Below are 23988 nucleotides of genomic sequence, written 5' to 3'. Positions count from 1 at the left end.
CCGTATTAGCTAAGGGGGCCTGGCCCGGGGGTCCGTATTAGCTAAGGGGGCCTGGCCCGGGGGTCCGTATTAGCTAAGGGGCGCTGTCTGGTGTTCTTAATAGTTCAGGGGGTTTGGCTTGGGGTCTAAATGCAAGATAGATAGATAGATAGATAGAATAGATAGAGAGAGCTTCCATTATAAGCTGCCAACTTACTGTCTACTATCCCTTTAACTTTTAAAGGTTCCCTTTAAATCCGAGTAGAAGTGGGAGGGGGATGAGTGATCTGGCACCTTGTCAGCCTGACTCTTAACCCCTTGTGAGTCAGCCACCCTGAAGGAAAAGTAATAAAAGCTACAGACATCTGTGGCAGCGACGGCGTTAAGAGGCCAAATCCACAAACGAAAAGTAAAATCCAGACAGTTACGTGGAGGAACCACAAATCCAGACAAACACCCAGAGTCTGAAACCTGATCAGTTTTCCATGAGTCACAGCACATTTTTCGACAAAAAATAAAAAATAAAAAAATTGGAAATGTGGGAAAGGCGGAAAATAATACTGTGAGGATAGATCCTCGGAAGCAGCTGGCGCTATCTTATCACGGGGGGCCGCTAGACGATAAGGGTCCATACGGGATGGGAGCGGGAAGGAAATGGCGATAGGAGCAAAAATTCTGCAAATTTTCATTATATTTTAGTTCGTGTCTTTGACAATTTTTGACATAAATAGTGCAAAAAAAAAAGTTCTACAAATGGGCAACGTGCAGAGGACAGGACGAGGAGGAGAGACTGGGACCAGATGTTTGAGGCTGCACACACTTTCCGCAGCCCCGATTACACAGAGTCCGGCCACATTGCATCATCCATACATAAAGCCCCCCACCCTCTCGACTCAAGCAGAAACAGACCGTGATTTATTTTCCTACTGGGGGTCCCTTGATCACATCCACATTCTCATCCTGGACGTGGACCAAAGGGAGCCCCAGGCTCAATGTTGACTCGAGCAACGGGAATGACGACATGGAAAAGTAAGCGTCCACTGGTGGGAAGCTGTCACTCAAAACACTAAAATCCCATTGTCTTGGAAATCTCTGCAAAAACAATAATTTACTGAGTCCGGGAGTTCAAAACAATTTAGACGAAAGATATTGCACAAGAGATGTTTTTCCTACAAGTATTCTCTTTGTGATTTGTGGACTTGTTCAATTAAGTAACCTTTTATGTCACCTTTAAAAATGGCCGCCTTTTAATTTCTGACCTGTGATATTAAGAATGTCAGATATATATATGACGAGTCTATAAAACGTCAATACTTACTTTAATATAGATATCTAATGTTCTGACATAACAATACTGGACACAAAGCCCCGCCCTCCTGACTTTTTATAAACAGGTCTACATGAAAGTGTCATGTAAACCAACTTTTTTTTCCGTTGCCATCCAGACATTTTTTAAGAAGCGGTTTCAAACCTATCAAGATTAGAATTAATAGGGCAGGTAAAAAAAGAAGTCCCAATACCGACCAGTAGGTGGGTCCCTTTAAGAAAATGTATTCAGCTTACATCATTTTTTTATTACGTTTTTTGCGTTTTTAATATATTAATTTATAGGACGAGAAGGGAGGTAACCACTAAAACCTCTCTGGTCAAATAGCAGTTATAGTCTTCTACAGCACCCCGCTATGGAAGGCTGCAATTTTTTTTAATTTTTCTTTATATCCCAAATTCCAAAAATGTTATTAAATAACAATGTATTGAAATGTAAAAGTTTATGCCCCCTTGTTAACATGTTCAGACAGGCATGAAGGATAGGGGTTAAGCTAGCCCCTGCCTGGTCATATCCCTGAACTACACTTGTATATTCCAAGCCTTAAGGTAAGCCGACAAGTCCCGGCTTTATCCCAACTCGCTGAATGCAGAAATGTGAGCCCAGGTGTTACCTGGAAGAAAAAAAAAAAAGTACAAAGAATCTCTTCATGAGACAGACATCCATCGTCCAGCTGAGGAGAAGACATTCCTGCAGATGACTGCAGATACCTGGAGGCTCAAGCTCTCACTTCTCGGAATGTTGATGGAATTCCCTCTCTCTAGAAATTTCTTGGGACACAAAGCACCTCGAGTCTAAAAATTTTACTGGTGTGTATGCGCCTTCAAACAACTATGACTGACTCCGTTATCTTACCATTTGCAAAGTTGTGCAGGCTGATATTATAATAGGTAATCACCAAATATGTAAGTGTGGGTTCACCATATATTGGTTAATGGCAGCTCCTCATAATGCGAAATATTTGCCTTAATGCCTTTTTAAGCAGGCCGATAATCTTCTGAATAAGCATTTTATAAGAACTCTTGCAGTCCTTTCGGCTGACCGGAAGTCCTTTCGGCCCTTTAAGTAATCTGCAATTAAATTGGCAGTCCTTCAGGTAATCTGCAATGTAATTGGCAATACTTTAAATAACCGGCAGTCCTTCAGGCTACCAGTAGTGCTTTAGGCAACAAGCAATCTCATTGTCAGTCCTTCGGGCGATCAGCAGTCCTTCAGGCGACCTGCAATATAATTTGCAGTCCTTTAGGCTACCAGCAATCCTTTAGGCAACCTGAAATCTAATTTGCAGTCCTTTAGGCTACCAGCAGTCCTTTAGGCAACCTGAAATCTAACTGGCAGTCCTTCAGGCAACCTGAAATCTAACCAGCAGTCCTTTAGGCAACCTGAAATCTAACCAGCAGTCCTTTAGGCAACCGACAGTCCTCTAGGCTACCAGCAGTCCTTTAGGCAACGGACAGTCCTCTAGGCTACCAGCAGTCCTTTAGGCAACATGCAATCTCATCGACAGTCCTTTAAGTGACCGGCAGTCCTTTAGGTATCCTGCAATTTAATCGCTAATCTTCAAGGCGACAGAACAGAGAATTGTCTTTAATGGCCGTTCTAGCAAGGGTTAATATGGCAAGGCGAGTGCAGACATCGCCATATGTGAAAAAAAACATACATCTCCTTATCTGTCATCTAAACAGTAGGTTTCCTGTTAATAAACTTTTCATATGTGAAACCCCCTATCACCAAACCTCAAAACCAAACCTCGCAAATCTATGGCATTTCTTTAAAAGGGGTATTCCAATTTTATGCATCTATTCCATATCCACAAGGATTGAGAGTCTGTTCACCGTTATGTTGCGGTTCTCTGCTCGGAGAGGAGTGCCAGAAATGTGGCAATTATTGGGGCTCTAGGACCGCGCTGGGCACAGATGTGCAGGATTCTATCCGAGGTCCGGAAATCGGTCTCTTGTGTATAGAGGCTGCCAGGTCCAGCCGGCATTAACATCTGGAGTCCATCACAGGAGAACCCCTCCCAGCGAGCAGCAATCACGCCGCTATGGCCAGAGGTGCGACATTCAAATATAACAATCAGTGTACGGACTGCAGACCCGAGGAGCACACCGTCAGTGAAAACCACGTAATTTGCAGGAGTTTCCCTTTAAAGCCGCCCTCTCCATGACCTACTGTATGATATATATATACACATACCGGGTGGTCCAAAAGTAGGCGGACAGAAAGTGTAATAAGGTTATGAAGGGGGAGATTTATCAAACACCAAATGGCAGCCGCCTGTCTGGATCATCCTCCAATAACCCATGACTTAGACGTGGACGATAAGCTTTCCACCCAATAGATTTCAGGATTCGCATGATAGAAGCTCGTGAAATTCCCAATTCCAGAGAGGCTCTTCTGGTAACTTTTTTGGACTCTGAATAAATGTTTCAGCAACAAGTTGTTTATTATCTTCTGTACAGACTGTTTTGGGTCGACCAGTTTTTGGAGCATTAAGGATTGAGCCAGGGGCATTGAATTTGTCACGATTGAGGTAAATGGTTTGTCTCTTTGGGGCTTGAGTACCAAATGTTTCAACCCAATTTGCTCTAACGGTTTCAGCATTTTGAGATTTCCAATACTCTGTTAAAATCCATTTTCTTTGATCGGTATTTAAATTATTTGCCATTATGTGTTATCTGAATTATCTGAAAAGAAAACAGATTTGGGGGAGATCTATCTGTGAAAACTAGATCTGTGAAACTGGCTCAGTTGCTCTTAGCAACCAATCAGATTTCACCTTTCATTTTCCAAAGAGTCTGTGAGGAATGAAAAGTGGAATCTGACTGGTTGCTAAGGGCAACTGAGCCAGTTTCACTTTACACCATGTCTGATAAATCTCCCCCTTCATTACCTTATTACACTTTCTGTCCATCTACTTTTGGACCACCCTGTAATATATATATATATATATATATATATATATATATACATACATACACACACATACATACACATATACACAGTACAGACCAAAAGTTTGGACACACCTTCTCATTTAAAGATTTTTCTGTATTTTCTTGACTATGAAAATTGTACATTCACACTGAAGGCATCAAAACTATGAATTAACACATGTGGAATTATATACTTAACAAAAAAGTGTGAAACAACTGAAAATATGTCTTATATTCTAGGTTCTTCAAAGTAGCCACCTTTTGCTTTGATGACTGCTTTGTACACTCTTGGCATTCTCTTGATGAGCTTCAAGAGGTAGTCACCGGAAATGGTCTTCCAACAATCTTGAAGGAGTTCCCAGAGATGCTTAGCACTTGTTGGCCCTTTTGCCTTCACTCTGCGGTCCAGCTCACCCCAAACCATCTCGATTGGGTTCAGGTCTGGTGACTGTGGAGGCCAGGTCATCTGGCGTAGCCCCCCATCACTCTCCTTCTTGGTCAAATAGCCCTTACACAGCCTGGAGGTGTGTTTGGGGTCATTGTCCTGTTGAAAAATAAATGATGGTCCAACTAAACGCAAACCGGATGGAATAGCATGCCGCTGCAAGATGCTGTGGTAGCCATGCTGGTTCAGTATGCCTTCAATTTTGAATAAATCCCCAACAGTGTCACCAGCAAAGCACCCCCACACCATCACACCTCCTCCTCCATGCTTCACGGTGGGAACCAGGCATGTAGAGTCCATCCGTTCACCATTTCTGCGTCGCACAAAGACATGGTGGTTAGAACCAAAGATCTCAAATTTGGACTCATCAGACCATAGCACAGATTTCCACTGGTCTAATGTCCATTCCTTGTGTTCTTTAGCCCAAACAAGTCTCTTCTGCTTGTTGCCTGTCCTTAGCAGTGGTTTCCTAGCAGCTATTTTACCATGAAGGCCTGCTGCACAAAGTCTCCTCTTAACAGTTGTTGTAGAGATGTGTCTGCTGCTAGAACTCTGTGTGGCATTGACCTGGTCTCTAATCTGAGCTGCTGCTAACCTGCGATTTCTGAGGCTGGTGACTCGGATAAACTTATCCGCAGAAGCAGAGGTGACTCTTGGTCTTCCTTTCCTGGGGCGGTCCTCATGTGAGCCAGTTTCTTTGTAGAGCTTGATGGTTTTTGCAACTGCACTTGGGAACACTTTCAAAGTTTGCCCAATTTTTCGGACTGACTGACCTTCATTTCTTAAAGTAATGATGGCCACTCGTTTTTCTTATTTAGAATTAGTATTATGGCAAGAAAAAAGCAGCTAACAGTCTATTCAGTAGGACTATCAGCTGTGTATCTACCAGACTTCTGCACAACACAACTGATGGTCCCAACCCCATTTATAAGCCAAGAAATCCCACTTATTAAACCTGACAGGGCACACCTGTGAAGTGAAAACTATTTCCCGTGACTACCTCTTGAAGCTCATCAAGAGAATGCCAAGAGTGTGCAAAGCAGTCATCAAAGCAAAAGGTGGCTACTTTGAAGAACCTAGAATATAAGACATATTTCAGGTGTTTCACACTTTTTGTTAAGTATATAATTCCACATGTGTTAATTCATAGTTTTGATGCCTTCAGTGTGAATGTACAATTTTCAAAGTCATGAAAATACAGAAAAATCTTTAAATGGGAAGGTGTGTCTAAACTTTTGGTCTGTACTGATATATATATATGTACACCCATATATGCACACATAGATAAGGAGTCAATGGTGGCATGTTGGGGTTAAAAAGACCACCAATCATAATGGTGACTATATAGCAGTTGTATTTAAACAATGTATTGCACCTTTATGTATGGAACCATTTACGTTGCACGAGAATCTTGTTATCTAACCAGAATGACGATCATCTGATGATAAAGCAAAACGCTCATAGATCGGGTGAAATTATATTTTGCGCTGGACAAAATTTGATCATCGTTCTTGGCAACACATTGTCCTGTGTGTAAACAGGATTTGAGCTGCCAAGAACAATGGTAGCCTATAAGTGATCTGCTACAGATCATTCAGTGCGCATCTAAAGCTGGGTCTTCCTGTGTAACCTGACTATTAAACGTCCACTGACCAGCAAGCAAGTAGCTGATTGGCGGTTGTTTAGTGCCACAAGTTGACCCATGTATGCAGACCCTTCTTTAGTCACTGTATTAGAGTATCACGAGAAGAGCGCCGCAGGGAGGAATCAAAAGGGAGGAGCGCCATAGGGAGAGATCCTGGCAGGAGCACCATAGGGTAGCCTTGCACCGTAGGACGGAATCAAAAGGGAGGCGAGCAGCAGGGAGGAATCAAAAGGGAGGAGCGCCATAGGGAGGGAGCCCGGCAGGAGAGCCATAGGGAGGGAGCCCGGCAGCAGCGCCATAGGGAGGGAGCCCGGCAGCAGCGCCATAGGGAGGGAGCCCGGCAGCAGCGCCATAGGGAGGGAGCCCGGCAGCAGCGCCATAGGGAGGGAGCCCGGCAGCAGCGCCATAGGGAGGGAGCCCGGCAGCAGCGCCATAGGGCAGACTTGCATCGTAAGGAGGAATCAGGGGGTGCATGGTAGAAAGGAATGGGAAAACTGTGTGGCAGTACAATTTGAGCACAGTAACTATTAGTTTAGCACACTATGGTGGTATTTGCCTAGGAATTGTGTGTTCCTGTTACTTCGGTTGTTATTTGGCTACTATATAGTACCTAGACACTACATGTATACTGTACTGACACCTATAATTAGGTACTTTATGGTACGAGTATTTCTACACCAGGGACCAACAGAAGATACCGTGCAGGGTCCATGATGAAGTAGTAAATCCCTTTTTCAGTATAAGGTCATATACTGTATAGATCAGCATTGTCTCGGGGGTTAACGTGCAGATCTGTGGCCAGTATACGAGGTCCATCATTATATGCTCCACCAGTAACAGTAGAGGGAATGTGCTGCTTCACAGGGGAGTAAAATGTTAATTACGCCTGGAATCAATAGACCAACTGAAAGGCTTCTTCCAAGAACTTTACTCATAGATGAGGTATCATCTTCCACAGGCAGAGAAGGATTAATTGACGACATTTGTAATCCCAGGACACGATGTTTTCAGTGCACAGCGGGGGTCCGGAGGTATGAATGGTGGCAGTAATAAGTGAAAATCTGAACTCCGCCATCAATAATTTATTTCATTGTTACATGTAATCACTTCTGAGAAATCTGGGTGACGACCAGTGTGGCCCCTACAGAGACGATGTCGCCCCGCAAGACTGAGCTGCTGAAGGTCACATCTGGTTCGTCACAAACGGGATATAGCATGATCTATTCATCGCTGCCTTTCGTGGGCACTCTATACTGGTACCAGTTGAACACTGGTGGCACTGTGTGAGCACTCTACGGCGGCACCATTTCAGCACTCTACGGCGGCACCATTTCAGCACTCTATGGTGGTAGTATTTGCTGATTGCCACAGAGGTTTTTCCTGCAACAGTAATCTTAAGGAAGAGAATGACTTTTTCTTTAATATTTTTTAGGGAGACTCAGACAGATGTGATATTGGACATATAATTATCCCATTCTTGTGGGACGTCTCTATTAGAATAGGCAATGACCCAGTACACCAGTAACAGGAGACGCTGCCCTGGGTTAAAGTGACCGGTTACATTACACAGTGTTCTTTCTAGGAAACCGCCCTGGATACCATTATTGCCATTTCTGAGCTGTACTTTATATACACACACATACACAACTATATACAGTCATATCTGTAAGTGACGTAAGCAGCTGATTTCACTTTATGTCTTTAATAACGATCTGAACTTTTGGATTCCATGTGGATGCAATTAACAAAGTCCACGTATGGTCAGGGTGCAAAGAAAAACTAACGAGAAGCAGATCTACTCTGAAAAGTGCTACACGGTGAAAAAGGACACAAGCTCTCGGGCCCCGATGCAAATTCTGTGCCAGGAACCCCACCAGCACATCACGGTGCTTTTTACAATACTGGGGTCTCTTTATGAGACAATCTGGCCTAAACGGCCTGGGTATGAATGTAATATCTGTGCAAAAGACTACTAAATCTAATTCTTTCTTCATAAATTTTTTTTTATGATATCATAATGGTGATATCATCAGGCAGATCCTTAAAGGGGGCTGTCCACTTTGAACAACCTCTTTTTAGGTGGGGATCACAGGTGATCAGCAGTAAGGAAGCCTGGCAGCAAGTGTTTAGTTTCCCTGCAGCACCACCGCAGGGGAAAAGTAGTATTACACGATTGCTGCGAAAACCCAAGGGTTGTCTATGTAATGTATGGTCATGCTGGGTCCTCAAAGGGGTAAAACCTTTCTGTGAGGTTAATAGTATAGGATCCTAAACTCGGGTCCTTCATTTTTAGTTTAAAAGTTCTCATAAGTTTCTAAAAAACAGGTTTTCCAAAGACAATTCCTTTAAGAAGTAACAGAGATCAGATATAAAGAGTTTCATCTATAGGGGGTAGTATTGTAATAGATAGCTGACAACTATTCGGATCCAGAGCCGTTGTCACATCCCTTTCCCCATCGCAGTTCATTCACTCAGCAGGGGGCGACAACAACGATCACAAAAGGAATAGCCCCACCCATGCGGAAGAGAATATGAAATTCGGGGCCTATCCTGAGGTATGATGGGAAAAAAAATTTGCTTTCAAAATGTTATTCCTTAAAGTGCCATTTTTCCTGGATCGTAGATGGTTTATACCACCTGTGACCGGGGTTGCCCTTTAAATAAGGATGTCAGGCACACGTTATCTAGTTATTTACTGTTGGAGAGTCTGAGCCAAATCCAACACGGTTCAGGATGACCTGAATATCCGATATCAGAGTCCATAGTGGAGGCGCGGGAGTTACACAATGATCCCTTACCAGGAATTCTAGATCGAAAACAGTTCAGGGCAGGTATAATGGATCATCAGCACTGTAGCATTGGAAGTTTTTAAAGGAGAAATGAAGCAGAGGTCTTAAAAGGAGGACCTGTTACTTGCTTTAAAAAAATAGTGTTAAATACCTTGTAAAAATCCCCGAGCTCCCGATTCAGCACCTCTTTTCCGTTTTGTGCTGCGTTTCTCCTTTGCAGAGATATTCACATTTGTTTATTTGGAAGCGCAATATGTGAAATCTCTGTTTTTCAGTCATTGCGTTTCTTCAAAGTCTTCTCTGGGGCCGTGTGCTTTCACCCCTCCCTCCCAGATGCTGCCAATCACAGCTCAGAGTTGATCTAGCAGTCATAAGCTGCTGAGCTGTGATTGGCAACATCTGGGAGGGAGGAGTGAAAGTGCACGCCCACAGAGACTACTGGAGAAACGCCCAGTTGAACTGCAAGCAGAGACTTCACATACTGCGCTCCAGAAGAAACAAATGTGAATATCCCTGCAATGGAGCGACGCAGCGCAAAACGGAAAAGAGCGCCAGAATCAGAAGAGCTCAGGGATTTTTATAAGGGATCTAACTCAGGTTTTTTGGAGGGAGAAAGTGACAGGTCCTCTTTGAAAAGGTATACAAGATGCCCACAGGTTCATGATTTATGCTTTAAGGGTCTTTATCACTGAACCCATGTTTGTCCCAACAGAAGATCTAATTTTTGTCTTCATGTAGGGCATCTTTGGACCATCTGGTCTTGGACTGCAAGGTTTTGTAATGTTTTCCAAAACTTTTGTAACCAAAAAAAAATAAAATAAATGTACAGCATAATATCAGAGAGAGGACAATAGCGGCAGTGTCTTCAGAAGGGAGTTTTCTTCAGCCACAGCATCATTTTTCTTGGCATCGATCTACCACGGAGCTGTCCAGTTCATAGGCCCTTAGAGACAGACCTCAGGAACTGGCCGAGTTTTGAAAAGGGCTTACAGAACTGGCATTAACTTTGCATATCTCTGGCCGAGTACAGTATGAGGTTTCCAGAAAGTCGAGCGTCCTGTGGGCCAAGCTGAATGACTTAACCAGAAAAATAAACTATGGTGGGGCCTGGATACCATCAAAAAATTTAGCTTTGTAAAGATTTAACTCCTTACGGGCTCAAGAGGATGTGACAGGGGCTTTTTCTTGAGAAGCAATACCAACGAAAGCATTGGGTGATTTCCACACACGATCTATGTATTTGGTGTCCATGTCTTGGTTTTCTCCTGGGGACTCTTTCACTGATGCTTCAAATGCACAGATTCCCAACAGTGTCAACTCTCCCATTCACATTGGGTTTCGAGGGGGATCAGCCGACCACCTGTGGGGGCTGAATATTAATTTGTATGAGGGGGAGATAGCTGCCAGTTGACAGATATATAAGGGGGCGCCTTTCGAAGGCCACCAACAAGAGACATACTGGTTGACTTCTTGATGTACTTATTGTTGCCATCAACAAATATGGCACTTTCGAGTCCCCTATTAGTAGACTTTGGGATGCTGTACGCTCTCCATGGCCAATTTTGATACTACACATCTATACTAGAGCTAGATATCGAGAAATGGAAATTAACATTGAACGTAGAAGGAAACCAGTATGAACAACGTTGGAACATTTACTCTTCTGTGAGGCTGCATTGAGTGGATGTGAACCAATGGGTGTCGGTATTATTCCACCGCCATCTACAGAACCCATAGGAAGAAGTATTTCAATTATTACTATAATGTCACTATTATCTACAGAGCCCATGGGCTACATTATTTTTTATTAGTAAAGGGTCACTGAAATCATGAGCGGCAGTATATATTATTACTATAGTGCTATTACCATCCACAGGATCCAAGGGCAGTAGTATATACTATTTTATACTATTACTATAGTGTCATTACAACCCACAGAGCCTATGGGCAGGAATATTTATTTCTATAGTGTCATTACCTTTCACAGAGCCCATGGGCGGTAGTATTTATTACTATAGTGCTGCCACCATCCACAGAACCCATGGGCGGTAGTATTTATTATTACTATAGTGCCAGTACCATCCACAGAACCCATGGGCGGTAGTATTTATTATTACTATAGTGCCATTACCATCCACAGAACCCAAGGGCGGTAGTGTTCATTATTATTATAGTGTCATTAGCATTCACAGAACCCATAGGCAGTACTATTGATTATTACTAGAGTGCCTCCACCATCCACAGAACCCATGGGCGGTAGTATTTATTATTACTACAATGCCATTACCATCCTGAGAACCCAAGGGCGGTAGTGTTTATTATTACTATATTGTCATTACAACCCACGGAGACCATGGGAGGGAATATGTATTATTACTATAGTGACATTACCATGCACAAAACCCATAGGCCGTAGTATCTATTATTACTAGAGTGCCATTTCCATCCACAGAGCCCAAGGGCAGTAATATTTATTATTACTATAGTGCCATTACAATCTACAGCATACTATGCCATAGTGCCGCCACCATCCACATATAATGCAAGTATAAAAAGTGCATGAATATAACAAGGGGGGTATTCTCAGCCCCGGGCGTCTACAGTACAATGGAGGTAGTAGGCGTTGATGTATAATTTTTACAATATGAGCATTTCTGCAGAAGCGTTATGAAGATGGCTGGCTCACAAGAAAAAGGATTGCATTGCAGACGAAAAGACGACATTCCTCAGGGAGGAGGTAAAGAGACGTTCACATAGCCAATTACACCTCGTCTATTGTATGCCACAAAGCCTGCTGGATTCCACAATGTTATCTTAAAGGCTCCACTTCCCAATTTAAAATAAAAAATATACCATTTATTTACAACTGTTGCAAACCGAAATTTTCAAAAAGTTACATTTCAAAAGTTATGCACAATTTTTTTGACATTTTTGTGTTTTTTTAATGGCCTGCAGTAAGTTTAAATGGCCTGAAGGAGTCACTGTTACTGATCTAGTAGAGAGCAACCTATATACTGCCAGACAATGCGGTGTCGATTTACTGTACAATGCCAAGTCACTAATTAACCCACCAGGTACATCGCTAATCACCCTAGGGGGGGAACTGACATTTCAATTGTCTGTCACTGAATTAATCCCATTCAGTACGCCGGAGTGTCTGTACACATGGATCATGTCAATTAAAGGGAATGCATGTGCAGACTTGCAGGTGAATCTACAGTTAGCGCCAACATGGTGCATGAAATACAAAAGACACCACTTCGTTTTGAATGTCTCTCTGAGCAGAAGCAAAGTTACAATGGAGTCCCCCTTTAAGTCTTCAATAACTTTATTGAAAACCGCAATATTAACAAAAAAAAAATACCATAGACGAGTTATGGAGGTCTAGTGACTTACTGTAAAGCGGGAAACTACAGATTCGATCTATCGATATGTCTTTCACCATCTTATTTCTTCAGTGCTGAGACGTTCTTGAGATGATTCCCTTACTGGGTCGTCTCTGGAAATAATTATAGAGCAGAAAGATGCCACTACCTACTTACAACAGCATCCAAAAGGGAGAAAGTACAGGGTGACAAAACTGAGGCCTCCAGATTTTTGGTATGTAAATGACCAATATTTCGCAAATCCGAATCAGCCGTGGTGTAGAAGATCTACTGGAGGTTGCTAAGTAAAGCCCGCCATAGACACTTGATGGCGGTCGGTCAATTGATACCAGCCATCTCTCCCATAAACAGGAGTGCTCGTTTGGCCGAATTCCCCTGTGCCCGCTTTGAGACAGCCGCCAGCATTCATGCCTCATCTTCTGGAGAACAATGTCCGAATCCTTAATTTGCCCATCAATCAATTGTCCAAGGCCTATATTAGACTGTCAGCCAACCCGTCCATTTTGGTCGACAGTCTAATGTGTATGTGGAGGAGCACTAATATAGAACATGCAGATGGTCTGGAGAATCCTTAAACCTAGAATTGAGCCTTTTGACACACCAAGAGTCAAGGTTGAGCGTTTGTATACAGAAGTCAGGGTCAGGCATTGAGAGATTGTGATGAGACATGAGTGTTTAGTCTTCTATTAAGGAAGATCTATCTTAAGATAGGACATCAATGTTTGATCGGTGGGGGTCTGAACTCCAAGAGACCTCATTGATCATTACTACAAAGGCACCAAGCAGCCCGTCTGTCTGAATAAGTCCTTTAGTCTCTGTAAAACAATGAAGATGCTGATTGGAGAGGGGGGTCTTGAAGGTTGGACCATCACCAACCAAATATCATCATAACCACCAAATATAGACCTAGATAGATTATACTCACGTATAACTAAATTAGAATCTTCTCAAAACTAACAAAAACCCAAGCACTCTAAAAGGAGAAAAAAACTTCCAAGACGATCATTAAAATCCAGATCTGACCCGGAAATACAAAAAATATAAAGAAGTGACAGGTCCTCTTGAGAAGACTGTTCACCACCACGGTTTTGTTTTCTTCAAGGGCCGTCAGTAGCAAAGTGACAACACTCTTCCCCACCCAACCTCCCCCTCCCCTAGTCTGTGGACCTTATGGTCACATCTTGCAGCCATTAGCGATCAGCCCCATCCTATAATTCTTGAACATCTGTATTTGGTTTGGCTGTTCTTCAACGTTCTTCCCATCCTCCACCAGAAACGGAGGCTCAAAAAGAGTGAAAAAGTTTTACGAGAAGGAAAATACAGATGTCTTCAACTAAACTGTCCATCAAGGGGGGCGGTCGAGAAGACGTGAAGAGTAAACACCTAGGTTCACGAGGAGAGAACGCAACATCCGGACAATTTACACTGTAGTCAACCAATGAAATGGCTAAAACAAAAAGTTGCACCAATCTAAAAGAAGAAAAAAAGGGAAAAAAAAATATATTTTTATTATACTTGGATTTATGTAAAATTTGGGCTTTTACGATTATTAGTCGAATCTTACATCTTGGACCATCCGGACATCTTTCGAACTCAAAAAATTGAGACAATTTTTAGGAAACGTTTTCATGAATGCCAATTCCCTCTACCCTGTGCAAATTCGGTTTGATGCAGTCCGTATTTAGCTCCGTCATAACAGGGCTTTCTGTTCTAAGGGAAAGTCTATTTGTCTCACAGGGAGAGCGGATTATTTCTGTACATAGAGTAATATTTGTAGGATTAGATCATAGATCTGATAGGAGTAATGAGCGAATAGCGATCTTTACACTCCGGTACAACAAGACAGACAAGAAAAACATGGAGCAAAATCCAACGGCTGGTTCAAAATAAGCCTTGATATATATATATATATATATATATAAAAAAAAATTCTCTAAAATGTAACACGAACCAGAGAAAAAGAGCACTGTACAGAAATTCTGCAACTCTCAATGACTCTTTGTAATCTGAATTGCCCTTTTACTTTAGCTCAGCCCCAAATATGAGGAAGCTTGCACCCGCAGAACACTGGCCGTGCTGTACGGGGGGACAACAGGGTCTTTGATGGTGGATTAAGGAAAAGTGGAAACCAACTAAGCAGATCTGTTTAAGGGCTGGTGGCTACTTTTACATGCATGTCTTTTAGTCCTACAGAGAATTCCCTGAAATGATCTCCTACACAGCTGAAGGGTGACAGCCACTGATGGCAGCCATGACAGTGCGTATAGAGATCAATGGGGAGTCTGAGCAGGTAAAAGAATGTACATCCCTTTAATGCAACACAGGGGATTTTAGATTGCGATGATGCCGATTCACTGGGCAATTACTTGATTGCAAACTCGACTTTAAACCCTTTAAGAGCGGTCACCCAACTTTACACTGATTCCACGGCGGTTTGTATGCATGTCATATCACTAGTTGACCAAAAAGATTTGTCTTCGTGTAAAGAGATGGACACACTGCCCACGTTCACCCTTGAAGAACACATGTATTGTTGTATTGTGTAAAGTGAACTGTGTTGTATTGTGTTCTGCTCAACAATAGGGAGAATTAAGAGTTAATATTTGGGACTAGCCCATAGTGGGAGGGATAAGGTGAAGGGACAGAGACAGTTTCCCGTCAGGACATCAGATAGGGCCCAGTATGCATGAAAGCAGAATTAAGGTCTGGACAGTAAGCAGTGCCGTATGAAGTGGGTGTCCCAAAGTGAGAGGAGACCAAGACAGTGGTAAGCGTGATCCTGAGTAAAGAGAGAGAGGAAAAGAGACGTTACCGAAGGACAGAGTGATGCAACGGCTGCTGGGACAGAACGCCTTGCAGTATGGCCCCCGAGTTTATAACTCAGAAAGGTAATGGACTAGGATGGGACAGAGAACTTGAGAAATAGAGGGTGCCCCGGGCGTCAGTAGCAGAGAAGGTAAGTACTGGTCATATTAGCAAACTAATTCCCTTAAGGAGAAAGAAGACGTGGAACCGCGGGCTGAGAATAAGACTCTCACTAACTGGACTGTAGTACTAAGTTGAGTTGTGGTGAAGGAAAGTGAAACGGTGGAGATAGAGACCAAGTTAGTTTTAAGAGAAAGGAACGGAGACAGTGTGAAAATGCTCTGTATTGTGAAAGAAACATTTATCAAGCCGTGAACCTGCTATCTCCTGTATATAATCCCCAGCAAGTTATCGTTTAGTAAAGAGTTTATGTTTGACTGGTGGTCTCCTTCATTGAACTGTTCAACATCTGGTCCTGGCCAACCCAAGACATCAGTAACATGCAGCCTGCAAGGGCATAGCACAAGTCCATACACCCAGCTAGGACCCTCACCTTCATGTAACGTGCCGGGGCGTAAGAGACGAGTACCTCACCCATGGCTACAGCCACGAGCCACGTTCTGTTCACTTTTGTGGCCGGCATCTTGAACACGTCTTCTGCTTATTAGGCCCCACAATGTAATGTTGTTGTAACAAAAACATCATGATATTGCGTAAAGCTTAGTCACTAGGCCTCAATTGATGTCATGTCGTATCGGAACCTAGATGCGCCCAGAATGCCGGACACAAAAGTGAAGACTTCTCTGGTCTGATTACTCGGAGGACCGGACTAGATACCATTCCAGGGCAGAGCAAAGCTTTTAATGATGCAAATGGAGGCCTCATCACGACGAGTGCTCCATCATGACATACTGACTTCGCAAGGCCTAGTAAGAACAAGAAGAGCCCAAGATGACTGGGCCGAGAACGATCTGATCCGGCAAAAAAAGGACTAAAAAAGAAAAAAAAAAAAAGAAAAAGATGGTGAAACCATATCATAGAACCATATTGGTTACTATCAGTCATCGAAAAGCACATCGAAAACAGGCAACAGCTGACTCTTCTCCAAGGCTACGAAGAAAGCTGCAGACATTTTTACGCATTCCAGGGAAATTTAAGGCGAAGGAAAGAAATGCAGAAACAAAAAACAGAAAGGAAGGTTCCCATAATGGAAGGAGGGGGGGGGGGCGGGATGTCCAGCCCAACCCATGAGTCAGATGGAAGGATTCTCTGGCAGAGCGAGGTCATGGTTTCCCGTGAACGGAATAATTGTCGGATGCAAACACTTTGGGATCTTCTAAAAGGGACGCGGTTGAATACAAGCTAGTGTTCCCTATTATCAGCCATTTTAGGCCCCAAATGATCTTTAATTTATGTAACGTATCTCCATATGTTACGCAGAGTGCCAAGTCAGATTACTTTCCACTATTTTACTTATATCGGATCCTAGGAAAGATCGGTGACTACCAAAATTGGCCACCACATCCCCTCCCTCACGAAGGATGTTTACATGGCTTTCTAAGAGTCCTGACTCTTATCACCACCATGACCCCGACTGACTCGAAGTGATAAAACAATGATAAAACAAGTCCGGGCCAGACCCATAGCTGGCAAGTAAATACTCGTCATGGCCATAAAATCCTTTTTTTTTTTTTGGCCAGAGGGAAAGCGACCATCATAACAGAAATCCTTCATAACTGCACACTGCTGTAGAAATGCCTTGGATAAGCTGAGATTGCCGGCAGTCTGCAGCTGGAAAGTCACTTGAGGTAAAAGAAGGGGGAGAGGAATGTGCGGCCATATAGAAAGCCAAGCACATCTTAGGCCCGGAGAAGGAGCCACAACAGTCGCACATAGCAACCAATCAGATAACTTGTCTCATTTTCTAACCAGCAGTTGAAAGATGTAAGCCGGAAGACGATTGGTTGCTATTAGCAGCTGATGAAATCTACCCTGGAGCAGCATTTATACATGAGGCCTATGGGCGCACATTTACGGGAGTTACAGTAGTCACCTCCCTATGAAAAAGGGGAGACGAAAAAAATATTCCCACCTCTACATATAACTATAGTTCTTTTCTCTTCTGGGTGCAGTCACAGAATACATCTGGTGTTTGCATTTAGAGGGCCTGGTCTGAGATCTGTATTCATTTAGGGGGTCTGGTCTGGGGGCCTGTATTCATTCAGGTGGCCTGGTATTAGGGAGTCTGGTTTGAAGTCTCAAGTTTCAGGGGGTCTGGTCTGGGGTCTGTTTGTCTAAAGGGTCTGGCTTGAAGTCTGTATTCATTTAGGTGGTCTTCATTACTTTCAGGGGGCTTGGTCTGGGGTCTGTGTTAGTCTAAAGGATCCGGCTTGAAGTCTGTATTCATTTAGGTGGTCTTCATTACTTTCAGGGGGTCTGGTCTGGGGTCTGTGTTTGTCTAAAAGGTCTGGCTTGAAGTCTGTATTCATTTAGGTGGTCTTCATTACTTTCAGGGGGTCTGGTCTGGGGTCTGTGTTTGTCTAAAGGGTCTGGCTTGAAGTCTGTATTCATTCAGGTGGTCTTTATTATTTTCAGGGGGTCTACTCTAGGATCTGAGGTAGGTGTAGTGGACAGCATTCGTTTAGGGGTCTGTATATATTTAGTAAGCCTGGTTTGGGGTCTGCAGTGATTTAGGTGAGGGGTTTGTATTATTTTATTTATTTATTTTTTAGGTGGGGGTGCTGGTCTGGGGTCTGTATTCGTTCAGGGCGTCTGATCTGGGATCTGCAGAGGGTCTATTCTAGGGAATGTATTAGTTTTATGGAGGGTCTGGTCTAAGGTCTATATATATAGTGGGCCCGGTTTGGGGATCTTCATTTACTTATATTAGTTTTTTTGAGGGGGGAAGTGGGGTGTAGAGGGGCCTGGCCTGGGATCTGTATTCATTCAGTGGGTCTCGTCTGTGTTCTCCTAATTTAGGGGCCTGGTCTGGGGATTTTATTATTTTAGAGGTCTGGTCTGGGGGTCTTCATTAATTCAGTCATTTGGTCAATGGACAGTGTTGGTTTCGGAGGTCAGATCTGATCACACATGACGGCCATACTGCCTGGCACCCAGCTTTCCCAGAAACAGAAATCTCTAAAATAACTGATTATAAGAAGAGAATGACTGAAACTCTTGCACCTAGTGAAGGAGGGCACTAACATACGGCACGGCGCACATCTCGTCATATCACTATAACAATACATTCACTAGAGGAACAGTGGCCGGGTGTGAAGGGGCCCTTTGTCCGCTATCCGCCCCCTTCCCCCACACCCCGATTCAGCCTATGCTGATATATATATATTTAGCCGTGTTATTACAGGGCTCTTGTTCCGCCTGGCACCAGCGCTGCAGACACTGTTATACGCACACTGCTCTTTGTGGTGCAAGTAACCCGCAATTAAAAAGGCTGGTATTTGTGTGCATAAAAAAAAAAAAAAATGTGAAAAATATAATATATTTAAAGTGAAAAAAAAAATATAAAACAAAGTGAAAAAAAAAAGTGAAAAATATTAAATATTTAAAGTGAAATAAACAAAAAAAAAGATGAAAAATATAAAATAATTAAAGTGAAAAAAAAAAAGTGAAAAATATAAAATATTTAAAGAGAAACAACCGTTATTTGGCCACTTGTTACGTGCAGGTGGACATTTTTTGCACAAAAAAATAAATAAAAAATCATTACTTTATGCATATTAGCCTTGGGGGTAAAACTGCAAATCCAGGTGTTGGGGTCCTTTTAAGACGTGCCCTCCAACCATCATGTGGCAGGACCATCTGGTCCAGTGATATATTCAGTCATCTGCAAGCGGAACCGTCCGGGATCAGATTTCAAAGGGTCGGCCCATCCATGACTGTGCCCCCATATAGTCAGCCAGACTGCGGGCAGAGGGGTGCGGGGACGTTTATCCTAAAAAGTTGCAACAGCAGATTTAACCACCATTGTTCGGGATAAGCGGCGCCAAATATGCAGGCAGCCGCTTATCCTTTTTTTTATTTTTTTATTTTTATGTAGATTCTGTCAGTTATCAAAACTGTAGAGGGACTACAATTCCCAGCATACCTTGACAGCCAAAGCATGCTGGGAGTTGTAGTTTCATCCTAGCCAATAATTATATGGCGATATACAACGGTATCCAGCGTGTTATAATAACTCATGTGATTACAGGTCTTAGAAAAAAAGTACAATGGTGTCGTTCCTCCGACCCTGGCGGAGGGGCCGGGGGGCTCCTGGTACCAGGATGATCCTTTCCAGACATTCTGTAAGGAGGCCAAGAATTCCGCAAGTCTAGGAGGCGAGCGGCGGGCGAGCCACGGCCTGCAGGGCTAAAAAAAGAAGCAAATATATCATGTATCTGGTAATCCGGAATACCTGGTAAATCTGAAATGAAAAGAAAAAAAAAAAAGATGGAGCCGCTTTGCAAAGTTTTAATTGAAACTGTTTTGCGTATACAGCTCCTATGCAGACCAATGCGTTTCCACGGTAACAGACTACAGTGTGTAGTCAGATCTCGCAGTCTCTTCTAACCACTTTTTTGCTAATCTTTCAGCAGCAGGGGAGAGACGTCACCGGGCCCTTGTGTGCGGAGTGTAAGTCACATAAGTCTGCAGAGGAGCTGCATACACAAAATAATCAGTGCTGTCTGTCCGGCTGCTAACAACAAGTCACGTGTTTCCATATGTAAATGACATAGGGGGCGCTGTTTGCGGTAAGGTCACTGTTTCATCTAGGACCTTCTTTAGCAAACAGTCCTCCGGACTCCAATTGGTTCAATGAATGCGCAAGGTGTTAAATAGTAATGTCCCCTGCCCCTCCAGGTCCAACTAATCATGTAAATAAGCTGATCACATAGCGTCCTGCTGCTGAAACCCCCAGTGATCAGTTCTAATCTGTGGGGGGATCTGGTTATGAAGTGTTGGATTTCCCTGCAGCTCCCCCACAGGAGAAATGAGGTACTGCATAATTCTCATTGAAATCAATGGGTTGTCTGCTAACGCCTGGACATGCCAGGTCCTCCAGACCGAGAGACACTCTTTGTAGCCACTCTCTACTCCAGCTAATAGATGAGGGGTCCCCCCTCCATTAAAGGGGTTGTCCCAGGATAGGAAGGAAATAGGTCTCCTTTCTTCCAAAAAGAGCGCCACACTTGTCTACAGGTTATTTGCAGCTGAACCGCCTCTTTCACATCAATGAAGATCAGCTGCAATACCACACACAACCTGTAGACTAATATGGCGCCATTTTTTTTTAAGAAAGATTTTTTTTCTTTATCTCCTTTAATTACAAATATTCTGATTCGGATTCACAACTTTTTCTGGTTTTCAATCAATAACGCAAACTCATCAGATAAAAAAGGTGAAAAGTTCTGCAACTTTCTTGCCAAGATCTCTGCTTTCATGGAAACACTTCTGAAGCGGAAAAACTGTACAGATCCGAGAGAAGGAAACGACACGGATTTTATGTACAGATTTGAGCGCGGATTTTACGTGCAGATTTGAGCACGGATTTTACATGCAGATTTGAGCGCGGATCTTACCCCTTCTAAAATAAAGAGGTGAATTCTGATGCAATTCTTAAGCTAGAAGACCCCTTTAAATACATATGAACAATGACAGAACTGAATATGTCAGGAGCTAGTCCCGTAAACTGTCATGGTTGCTAGGTTACCTGCTGGCAACAAATTTTAGGACCCCCTTTGTCTTATATTAGTTCACAAATGCTGGAAATTTATATACAATCATTCAGCTCAACTTGTACAGAGTCCGAAACTGACTTTATTACACATCTGTAGAGCTCCCCTTTAATTTCTTAAAGTGACAGCTACATCAGCTGTACCTACACCAAAGCTTCTATATAGCCTCCGGCACATCTGCTCACAAGTGGCTGCAATTTAGGAACGAATATAAAAAGGGACGCCTACAAAATTGATCAGCAAAGCAATAGAAAAAGCGAAGATAACTTTATAGATTTTTTTTTAATTATAATTATATTATAAAATAATGTATTTTTTTATTATTTATTTAAATAATTTTTATAGTAAAAAAAAAAAAAAAAAAAAAAAAATTGAAAAATTTCCAAAAACAGCAACTGAAAAAGTTTTACAGTTTCACATCACCCATATGTTGGCCCCTATCCAGGTGTGGAGCGGAAACACATCTGCATTCAACGCGTCTTCCCCTTTAAATATTGGGATGTGAAAAATACAGACCCTCGAAAGCCCAAAAAAATGGGTTTCATAATTAAAGGTAATAACTGACGGGGAGAATAAAATAAGTTTACGGACAATTTAGCGTTCTTACCGTATTGTAGAGCGAGTCGCTCTCGGCCCCCTCGGACAGCTCGCTCAGCTTACGGTCCCATTGTATGACGGGGTCTCCGCTCTCCAGTATCTCCATAATCAACACAAAGGGTTAATTGCAACTGGATCCTGATAATTCTGCACTGATCAGAGGCGATCAGCTGATCAGAACAGTTTAAAGGGACAGGAGGGGGTAATAAGTCAGGATTTTTTTGGTAATGGAGGAGTCTCCTGTAGGTGAAGGCAGGGGCAGTGTTGCTATGGAGAATAATGGGAGTACAGTGGCTTCAGTCCAGTGTGAGGGTCTGTACGGTCCAGTGGGAGGTCAAGGTAGTAATAGTCAGTGCACAGAAGAGAGACCCTCCCTCTACAAAGTCCAGGCTCAGACTGACAGCCTTACTCAGCCCACGCCCGGCCTCCTGAACACAAAACACGCCCCGTCTCAATCCCGTCCAATCACCGTCCGCTATTCTCCTAACGGCTTTATCTTCAGCCAATCAGCGCACGTTCCATGCCCCGATGTTAGAACCAGCTGTAGTTCCCTGGAATGTGGGCGGGGCTGCTTCTGTTTTGATAACTCCGCCAGCCAATCACGAGGCGCGGCGAGAGTGTCAGGGAGTTGACTGACGTTTCTAAAGACCAATGAGCGGCAGAGAGAAGATGGCGCGACCAATGAGATAAGGACAAGAATATCTGGGCAGCCAAACACAGAGCAGGCTCCGCCCCCGTGTGTACTTTGAGCAGTTTATTCTGAGGATGCTCCTTATAATGTGTTTATTATAGGAGAGAACAAATCTATTATCACCTGCTGCTGATAGAGGCAATCAGACTCCTGCCTGTTAACCCCTTAATGACTTTTTTATTATTATTATTTTTCCTTCGCCATAACTCTTTTATTTTTCCATCACCATATTACGGCTTGATCAGTTGTAGGTTTGAATGACGCCAATTGTTTTACCCTATAATGTACTGAAAAAAAAATTCCAAGTGGGCTAAAATGGTAAAAAAAAACCCGTAATTCCGTCATTGTTGTTCGGGTTTTGTTTTTACTGTGTTTATTGCGCTCTAAAAATGACCAGGAAACTCGATTCTACAAGTCGGTGCTATAACGGCGACACCAAACCTACATTATATAAACTACAGGTTCAAACAATCCAAAAACGTATAAACAAAAAAAATACGTCGCCATTTTATTCTTTCCATTGGTGCAGCTGTGCGAGGGCTTGTTGTTTTTTGCATGCGGAGCTGACAGCTTTATTGTTATCATTTTTTGGTAAATATGATATTGTAATGGCTTTTTATTGTATTTTTAGGGAAAAGTGAGGTGCCTCCCCCCGCAAAAAAAGCAATATATATATATTTTATTTATTTATTTTACTCGCTTATATAACGCCATTAATTCCACAGCACTTTATAGACATTATCAGCAATGTTCCCATTGGGGCTTACAATGTAAATTCCCTATCAGAATGTCTTTGGAATATACAGTACAGACCAAAAGTTTGGACACACCTTCTCATTTAAAGATTTTTCTGTATTTTCATGACTATGAAAATTGTACATTCACACTGAAGGCATCAAAACTATGAATTAACACATGTGGAATTATATACTTAACAAAAAAGAGTGAAACAACTGAAAATATGTCTTATATTCTAGGTTCTTCAAAGTAGCCACCTTTTGCTTTGATGACTGCTTTGCACACTCTTGGCATTCTCTTGTAGGAGAAGATCAGGGAGGTGGTGACATTTTTACACTTCTTAATTCAGGTGTGAAGCACGTATCCAGGTCATGATTAGCATCTGTTCATTTACATCCATATTAAAAGGCGGCCATCTTGTGGCTTACTGATTAGTAACCTGATGAGATTCATCCTGCCCTTTTTAGAGTGGTGGTACACCTTAGATAACTGATGGTTGAATGATCATTCGGCCAACAGCTAGTACACCCCCTCCCAAAAATCCTTCACAAATATGCACTTTCAGTTTAGCTGAGTGTACGTGTGTTCTTCCAGGGCAAGGAAGACCTCCAGTGGCGTAATCTAGTCCTTGACAAAATAGGATCGGGCATGTTGAAACCGAACTACCCAATCCTTTTTGCCCTGACATCTGGGGCAGTCAGGATCGATTAGCCAGCCTCCCCAAATCATAGGGTGCAACGATCAGCGATATAATAAGTTTTGCCCCAACCCGGCTGGACATATGGCCCCCTGATAGAGAAGAGACCCCAATTATATAATAGACAGGTTGTTTAAAGGGGTATTCCATAATTGTCATCTCTCCTGGAATGTCAAGGAAGCTCAAAAAAAGAGGGGAGAGTGGTGTAGATTAATAAT

General features: G+C 42.8%; 1 protein-coding gene across 1 annotated transcript in view; it reads right to left on the bottom strand.

The window, feature by feature from the left end:
- CREB3L2 (cAMP responsive element binding protein 3 like 2) overlaps nt 1-22054 on the bottom strand; it is a 34676-nt gene extending 12622 nt beyond the window's left edge. Inside the window, exon 1 of the mRNA XM_073650164.1 lies at nt 21655-22054. Within this exon, the coding sequence (XP_073506265.1) occupies nt 21655-21750 (96 nt within the window). The 5' untranslated portion in view covers nt 21751-22054. The remainder of the gene's footprint in view (nt 1-21654) is intronic.
- Nucleotides 22055-23988: the final 1934 nt, after the last annotated feature.

Source organism: Phyllobates terribilis, unplaced genomic scaffold, assembly GCF_046119375.1.
Source record: "Phyllobates terribilis strain yellow unplaced genomic scaffold, ASM4611937v1 Scaffold_10__3_contigs__length_209671492, whole genome shotgun sequence".
NCBI classification, from domain to species: Eukaryota; Metazoa; Chordata; class Amphibia; order Anura; family Dendrobatidae; genus Phyllobates; species Phyllobates terribilis.
Note: the sequence above shows the minus strand (reverse complement) of the source record. Positions and strands in the feature narration are given on the sequence as shown.